Source organism: Helicoverpa zea, chromosome 1 (genome assembly GCF_022581195.2).
Source record: "Helicoverpa zea isolate HzStark_Cry1AcR chromosome 1, ilHelZeax1.1, whole genome shotgun sequence".
NCBI classification, from domain to species: domain Eukaryota; kingdom Metazoa; phylum Arthropoda; class Insecta; order Lepidoptera; family Noctuidae; genus Helicoverpa; species Helicoverpa zea.
In genome coordinates, this window is record NC_061452.1 from 4,483,210 (window position 1) to 4,491,600 (window position 8,391).

General features: G+C 34.1%; 2 protein-coding genes across 4 annotated transcripts; one reads left to right on the plus strand and one right to left on the minus strand.

The window, feature by feature from the left end:
• The first annotated feature begins 102 nt into the window (after positions 1-102).
• LOC124633376 (39S ribosomal protein L42, mitochondrial) lies at positions 103-602 on the plus strand. Its single transcript, XM_047168570.1, has one exon. The coding sequence runs from the start codon at positions 200-202 to the stop codon at positions 542-544; it is 345 nt and encodes a 114-aa protein (XP_047024526.1). The 5' UTR covers positions 103-199; the 3' UTR covers positions 545-602.
• Positions 603-2,077: 1,475 nt separating this feature from the next.
• LOC124630348 (dual specificity protein phosphatase 13-like) lies at positions 2,078-7,692 on the minus strand. Of its 3 annotated transcripts, XM_047164214.1 has the most exons (6): positions 7,527-7,692; positions 7,112-7,156; positions 6,339-6,416; positions 5,224-5,354; positions 4,743-4,969; positions 2,078-4,499 (listed from the first exon to the last, which is right to left on the minus strand). In XM_047164214.1, exons 1-6 carry the CDS (start codon positions 7,542-7,544, stop codon positions 4,300-4,302), a joined length of 699 nt encoding a protein of 232 aa, XP_047020170.1. In that variant the 5' UTR covers positions 7,545-7,692; the 3' UTR covers positions 2,078-4,299. The 3 variants fall into 3 exon arrangements, with proteins under 3 accessions (XP_047020170.1, XP_047020177.1, XP_047020186.1); XM_047164221.1 differs by lacking the exon at positions 6,339-6,416 and having other exon boundaries at positions 7,527-7,687; XM_047164230.1 differs by lacking the exons at positions 6,339-6,416; positions 7,112-7,156 and having other exon boundaries at positions 7,527-7,688.
• Between the last annotated feature and the right edge of the window lie 699 nt (positions 7,693-8,391).

Genomic DNA, 8,391 nt, shown 5'->3' on the forward strand with positions numbered 1-8,391 from the left:
ATACAACTCTACCTTACTCGACTAAAACTTTTATCGTTTACTAATCGCGAGCTTAATGAGCTTTATGACCTTGACCTAATGTTATAGTCTGTGTACAGTAATTGTCAAAAATGATTTTTCTTAAAAATGTCAATTGTCATTAGATTTTAGGTTAAGTTGTGTTGTTGAAAATTCATAATTTTGGAAGATTTCTCTAAAAATGGCTCATTTAATTAGAGCTGTAGCATTCAAGCCAAGAGAAATTGTTACAAGATGTTACAATAAAATTGTAATGACAGACGACGGCACAACAATAGTCGCACTTCACAAAGACCAAGAATTCCCTTATGAACACTCAAGACCGCTTCCTGAAGAAACCGTTGCTGATACAGGAGTTTTAAGAATGAGTGATAAAGACGAAGTTTACAGAGTATTCAGAGATATGAAACCCGAGATAGCAAGAAAACAACTGGCATCTCTAACACTCACTACAGAACACAGGTGGTTCCCCAGAGCCAGGGACAAGAAAGCGAAGAAAACAGAAATGAACCGCCCATATTTGTAGAATTGTTAACATAGTAGCATAGATTGTAGTATTAATTAATAAAGTTTTGTGAATACAATGGTTCTGTTTCCCTGTAGCTATTAAGAACTAAGGAACTAGGAGCTAAATAGATAAGGCTCTTCAATCCCAGTAACTTACTGATAGTTGCATCATATAAGAACTAGAAGACAATATATTAAACATCTACCCTCTTACCACAAAAACTTTTAAACGTCAGTTTATGCCATGACAAATTATGACGTTGACATATGGTTCATTTTGCAGCCAAAATTTATTTAGACAAGTGTAAAACAGGGGTTTAAGTTTTTGTAGTAAGGCCACTATAGTCTTACTATAAAAAAATTATGACTGAACGTAGAACTTACCTCTTGAGTATGAGTGTGTAATTGATTCCAGGTTAGGCAATCAATAATATAACTTTTTAAAATTATACCTAATTACACGCCGGCTTGCACATCAATGAAGGTGTAGGATAACATCCTAGGATACCTGGACTAAGGTTGATTTTCCCAATACATTTCATGCTCATTCCTTTTCTGTAGGGTCAGCAAAAAGGTTTTTAGTGAGCTTTGAAAAGCATTATCAAAAAAAAAAAAACAAAACAGTTCTCTTCAGTAGAATGATACAAACACAAAGTTGCTACATAGTGTTGAACAGTTCCTTCTGCTCTCATCTCCATTATCAGGTCAGCTCTAAGTCTTCACTGATTTAAGTGTCATCGGACATATTCCTGAGTTTTTATAAGATGAGAGTCTACATTTTCCGAGAGTTGCTATTGCTCTTTCAAGACTCCTGAACCAAGTGGCAATACTGGCAATGGTATATAAAAGCTACTGTGCTAGGAGTTAATTTAAAATTAAAAAAAATAGACATAGTTTTTACAGCTAAACTAATCGAATAAAATCTAGACTATATTGTTATTTCCTGAAACACGCATAAACCAGCACTGAAAAAAATAACATACCTAAGTTATCTGTAACTTTTCCGAAAAGTAATTGCAACACTGCTATTTATATTTATCAGGCGCTTATAACGAAAATTAAAAATAGAAGTTGTCTCTGTCTGACCAACATTCAGAATAGATAGAAACAAGCACAACATTCTAAACCTTACAATTCTTGGAAGGAGGACAGTGCCTATATTTTAGATTCCCCACCTAAAATCGTTGTCGTACCTAAAATCTAAGTATAACTTTAAAAGTTGGTTTTAAAAGGTCATGCCAGAAACTGTCGAGCGCTCCGGGATCGATCGTTCAGCAAGCTAAGCTACAAAGGTCGTAGGCGATACCTATACTTATCGTAGCATTGACATCGCTTCTTCGTCCTACCCCTTCTCGGTAAAATATGATGCCACTCCAAGCAACTACGTAAAATCAATCAATCCGTAAATAATACTGACCCGCCCCTGACATACTTACGTTGTCACCGACCGTGAACAGCGGCGCTGAAGGGTACTTGCGTTCGAAACAGTTGTATAATGAGCGGAATCCGGGGTGAAACCCGAAGTTGGCTTGCGTTAATAACAGAAAATACATTTAAATAAATAAGTAACTTTATTTTTGATAAATAGCTTGTATATTCATTTCACAATTTTAATTATTAATATGCTAGGTATTTACGCCATAGCCCTAGTGTTCCTTTAATTAGTTTTAATATCTGTTACATTTTTAACAGGTACATATTTGTTAATAGGTTTAAAATATTACATGCGATTTTAATTCTATAATTAATTATGATAAATCATGTAAGTAATAAATAATGTAGCAAACTAACGTTTGATAAACAGTACATAGAAACAATGAATTATGGGAAACATGCCTCATCTATCATTTTGTTTACTAGCAAGGCTCTGGAATTAACCAAAGTAGTTTATAACGGTAATTAACAGCTTATCCTATTAAATATTAATATATTGCTAATAAATAGAAACTATGATCAGTAGATACTATTGTCACAAACTACAATAATTTCTCTTTCTAAAACAAAGTATTTATTCCTTCACATTCAATATCACAATGATTGCTTCCTTTGGTGCTCTTTACATCTAAATATTGCACTTATAAACATCGACTAGTTCATCATCAGTCACAAACCACACCTTTACCGAACCACATGTTCCTCTGTAGGTAGGGATGCCATCAACTAGGATAATTGCCGATCCTGAATGAGCCTTACACAATTAGAAACATAAGGATAGTTTACATTTATTCTTGCATTCATATTTTTGCTATATTTTGCACTTTCAGAGTTCGCTATATGCGGCTAAATATAGCTTTTGAAAACCCCTCCTTGACCCCTTCGGATAGCTGTCGGGAAACCTGGGCCGATGGCAGCCCTATATTTAACCATTGTAACTGGAGATATGCTGCAAGCTAAATTAACTGTGCCAGTTTCTAATTAGAGCTAAAATAAATAAACTGCATTACAAAAATAGGTCTTCTGATTTATTGCACTATGTGATGATAACTATGATTAGAATAGAATTAAATAGTGACACATATGTGCAGCCAAATGTCACGTGTGTTGGCAACTAGTGCGAGTCCTCGAACAATGAGTGCTCACTGTGTGTAACACCTGTCCACGAGCCAATGACAAACATGCTAAGCTAAATACCACTACTATCAGAAAGCCGTCACTCAAGTGCCATAATTGCCAGTCTTGAAGAAAAACTTAACATTAATAAAAATATACTCTTGGGAATATAGGCATTATTGCATACGATGAAGTCATCTCATGACCGTAAGGCTAGGCAATTGTACTATAGTCAGATACCAATAGTTACTAGCTATATAGAAGCTTTAACATCTTATAAACTGGACAAAGTCTTATTCTACATTACAAGAGTTAAAAATTATTTCTTCATTTCTACAAAAATAACAGCCATATATCTCTATCAATACAAAACAAAATGGCACACGAGAATATAACCCAGATACAGTATTACTTCATTACAAAATCAAAAATATAAAATTCTGTGTGATATCATAGGTATTATATAAAAATATGGCATTTTATGGTAAATCAATAAAAAATAATATATCGGATCTTTGGATATTACGTAAAGCTTTAAAAAATAATTCGATAAACCTCATGATTGTTTAACATTATTTAAAGTGAGCTTAATTCCATTTTTTTACATTATAATCATACTTTTTACGATATTTATGAAGTTATTCTTTTATGGCTCAATCAGATTAAACAACAGTCAAAATATTTACAGTACATTTAGGTAACTATAGGTAGATTTCAAATTTCAGACCCTATAAGTACATAATTTTCATAAAGTGTTATAAAATTCATCAACAATTATACTTTTCGTGATCAATTTCTCTAACAAAACCATTGCCCGCTTATTTGGCGAAATGCGGGTGCTTAACTTTTCAGTGAGACCATTATAACACTAGGCCAAAATATAATGTTATATAACTGTATGTATTAGAAAATAAATTACTATAAATTAAGTGTAAATCTTGTAAATGTCACAAGTGTTATGTGGGTACTACTCTTCACTTCTTCATTAAGACGAAATTGGATACGGCCTTGGTGAAGTGGCTTTGTTGTTAGGTAACTCCTCATTTGGATCTTATTACACAGTAGTAAGATACAAATGGTAACAACTTGGCAGAAATTTTAATATTACATTTCTTTTTAATAATGATAGAGGTAACTTCGGTCGAGACTTCGCACCCGTCGTCGTCTATCGGCATCGTCTAATGAGAAATTGAAGAGGGTCTGAAGGGAACCGTTTCGGTAGGGTCAGCGGATCCGGTTGAGGCGCAGTTCCCTGTCCAGCTGTTGCAGCTGACGGATGAAGCCCTCGTTGGGGTGAATGTCGCGACGAGAGCGCACTGTGCCCAGGGCCTCGGCCAAAGACATCCCGCGTTTAATCATGAGGAACGCTAGCGCACATGTAGCGGACCGGGACACTCCCATAAAGCAGTGAACTAAAACGCGTCCTAAAAGGAAATATTTTCATCAGTGTTTGCTTTGGAACATGGAACCATCGGGAGGAATGAGAACTAATGGAGAAAATAGCAGTTTTATGGGGCAACCATACTTAGATGGTTTACTCGTATATATTAGGGAGAAATTTCCAATCAGAAGACTGATTCCCGAAATCCAATTATATCAGAAATACTTAGCAACCACAGTGTATTAATTTCCTGTAAATAAATGAAAGAATGAAAACAAAAACATACCTCCACTCGAAATTCCTTCATCAATGAAGTTGGCAGCTATGTGGAAATATCTTGAAATATCAGTCGATGGCAAGTCCATAAGCTGGAAGCCTTTGTAGCGAAGTCCGGGGCAGTCGCGATAGTAAAGGTGGTCTGTGTCCACCTGGGTGTAGCGCTTGCCTTCAGCGGTATTGAGCACATAGTTGATGCCCATACGCCTCAAAAATGCCTTGTCCTTTGCGGCAACCCTAAATTAACAAATTTATTGTATGAGGTGAAGGTGACAAAGATATTAAGCAAATTCAATAGCCTATAAAGGTGCAAGGGAGGATGATGCAGCAGGAACAGGAAAACCTACGAGATGTGCGAAATGTTCTAACAAATTTTCATCATCCGAGAAACCGTTTTTGACAACAATGGATAAGTGTTAGCCAATATGAAACTCTACTCTAAACATTTGATTATTTGAAAATGGGGCAGGAAGATATAAATAGATACTCACGCGTCTCCAACATACAGGCCCGGATAGACTTCATTTAGATCCGGAGTGGGATTATACGAGATATCCGCGAATGGGCGATTGCGGAACGACGATAGCGAACTGAGCACGGATGACGGCGATGAGCCAAAACTCTGTGTATGAAACGTACGCGTTACACAATTACACAAACATTGACCCATATTTTACATCTTCAAACTGTACGTTAGTGTCTAAGACCACGAACTGTTATTGAACACAGATGCATGACCAGATACTGCACGGTAAACATACATTAGTAACAACGTAATTTCATTACAAATATCGATAAACAACTGCAATAATTAGCATTTGGTGTCGAAGCGAGATAAGGATGAAAGCATGCATACATCTATACACATTTCAGTGAACTGATATAAGTTTTGTACATATTTGTACCTAAGTTATGTTATGCTCGTCATTAGTCTACAGGTCGCAGGTTAAGCGTAACTGCTGAGATTTGTCAGATCTTGGGATGAACACAGAACATTTAGGATGGGGTAACTTCTCATAAAATAACTGTTAGTTGGATGTAAGCTCAATTTCAGCTCCTAAGTTAAAGAAATACAAGTGATAGTGCATTATATACTACACCTCTGGTTATTCCTTCAGAAAAATAAAGGGCATAATTTATAAACATGTTGCACAATATTTTTTTAACACTTGCGACACATGTACTTTTTTTATGGGCAGCTACATTTTTATCTAGAGACAGTTAAACACAAACAACAAAAAGATAATAGGTAAAGATTCATACTGACATCTGACCTTGAATATTGTAAAGCAAAGCATGCAAGCTTGTTTCTACACACCCACAAACAACTCCAATGAAACATTGAAATTTTTAAGAAAAATGTATCACAACTGATATTTTTAGATATTGCAGAACATTGAATGAATCATAAATAGACTTGGCAACGCACAGGTACAAATTTATGATACTCATTACACAACAATATTTACAATGCAACACAAAATATCAATTTCATTGAAATTATATCAGCACCTTTTACCATTTTTGTGTAGTTGGATAAAAACAAGCACAGGTCAACTGTGTGATTTAGGCACGGGTCACACAAACATAGGCTGATGATAAATACCATTAGGGTCCTTATGTAGGATCCTACACGTTGCTCTTTAGCCGCACAGTATGAATGAGTTCTTGGGAATAGTGAGTACTGCCGATAACATAACATAGTATATTATTATGATGTTACTAAGCAATAAATAATTATTAATAAGCAATGTTGACAGTACAAATGTTCGATAAAAATGAATAAGCATAATGTGCAATGTGTGTTAGATGTATGTAGAAAACAAATTCATTAAGTACTACACAATACAGAATTAAACTATGGAAATCTTGTGTGCAGATTTTTTAAGATATCTAAAATAACTATGATTTTATATCTTGTTGACATTCTAAATATGATTTTTACTACCACCCAGAAAGTGATTCCCGAAAAAGAATATGTATTAATTTTTGTCTGCCTCCACTTCGATTTTTATTGAATTTCTCCACTACTGAATAATGAGATTTTAAACTATCTAACTCTATTAGATTAAGATCATAAAAAAGTAAGCAATGCATTAATTTAAAACTCAGAAACAGAAAGCTATAGAAAAACCATTACAAAAATAAAACCATACAAAATAGTATTTTGGAACGAATTGTGAATATGTTACAAAAATATTCAGAACACAGTTTAATACTTAAATAAATTAAAAAAATATATAACAAACATTTATTAAATCGTCCATGTGCTTTACTATTTATTATGTACATTTGAATAGTGCTAGTTTAAATATATTTTTATCCATTATTTAAATATCTGTATTGTGAACATTTTGAACATAACGCTGGAGTACATACATCGCAATAAGTAACTTGACGTCGGGAATACCGAGGATATAATACCTGCGGAAAAATGTTTGGCTGTCTTTACTTCCATTAGGAAATAGGTAATATATTAGTGTTAAAATGTAGGTACCTATAATATTTTTTTTACAACTGTATTAACCAAAAACTACAATGAGAAATTGATATCCCTTCTTTCGTACGTATACGTACGTACTTGGACCACAGCAACCTTGAATCTATGACTAAAGTGGTAAAAATAGATCTGGGTTAAATATTTTCAAATCTATTTTTAACTTCGAGACAAAAAGCTTTATACGTTTTTTAAACACTTTGGTCTGTAAGGAACTAATTTAATCAAGTATATTGGGAAAATAAATTACAAAAAAATAATAAAAATATTTGCGGCGTAATATAAAATATAACTTACCGAATCCCTGTAACTCATGGTGAATATTTTCTATAAACTCTATTTAGATCTGAAGATATTATTAGTAAATATTGTATGATATTTTTTTCCCTTTCGAAGCGAAAACACAACGATCGCAAAATATCGAAATTTAACAACTGCGCGCCATGATAAATCTAGTGTAGGGCTAAAGCCAAGAATAGGCTAGTGCTGTACTGAATTCGAAGAAATCAACTAACTACAGTTTTACTAATAATGAAGAAATTATGTTTTATTTGCATACTTATTAAAAATAATATAATAATAATTTTGACAAGAACCAAATACCATGTCATTATAGTGGTCTCAAAAGGGCTTCAGCGTGTTGGCTTCAGCCCCACGTTCGCCTTCCAAAAATCCGGGACTCAGTAGAACCCCCGTTCGTAATCGACAATAATGTCATTGATTTCTTTAAAATTGTGACTGATTCCAAATAGCTTAGTCCGCATGCTTTGTGTATATCGAAGTTAATTTGTTATTTTAGAGAGAAAAAACAACAGACATGAATAAATTCTAATTTTGATCCTATGGTATCAGTATGCTACTGTAAAAATTGCACACTTGTGATAAAATTGTGTAAGTTTTTAAAGCGAATCTAATGAAATATGTTACTTGTAAATAAAATAATATTTTATTCGGGAATTATCAGTTTTGCTGATTAATTACAAAATCGATTAAGGATGCACATTTCTGTTGACTGCTTTAAAACTGTAATGGCTGATTTACATTGAGTCAGTAACTGACGTCAGTCCACTGACAAGTCAGTGCTGACCCGGCACTGCCATCGTGTAAATTGATTTGAAGTCAGTACAGTACTACTGACGAGACACTGACACCACACTGACTT

Bases quoted from the DNA above. Each gene is read 5' to 3' on its own strand.
- LOC124633376 (XM_047168570.1), top strand. From the start codon at position 200: ATGGCTCATTTAATTAGAGCTGTAGCATTCAAGCCAAGAGAAATTGTT.
- LOC124630348 (XM_047164214.1), bottom strand. The intron at 6,417-7,111 runs GTATGTACTCCA...TGTTATCGGCAG, and splicing joins GTCAAGTTACTTATTGCGAT to TACTCACTATTCCCAAGAAC. The intron at 5,355-6,338 runs GTATTTATCATC...TTTCATACACAG, and splicing joins CCTACATAAGGACCCTAATG to AGTTTTGGCTCATCGCCGTC.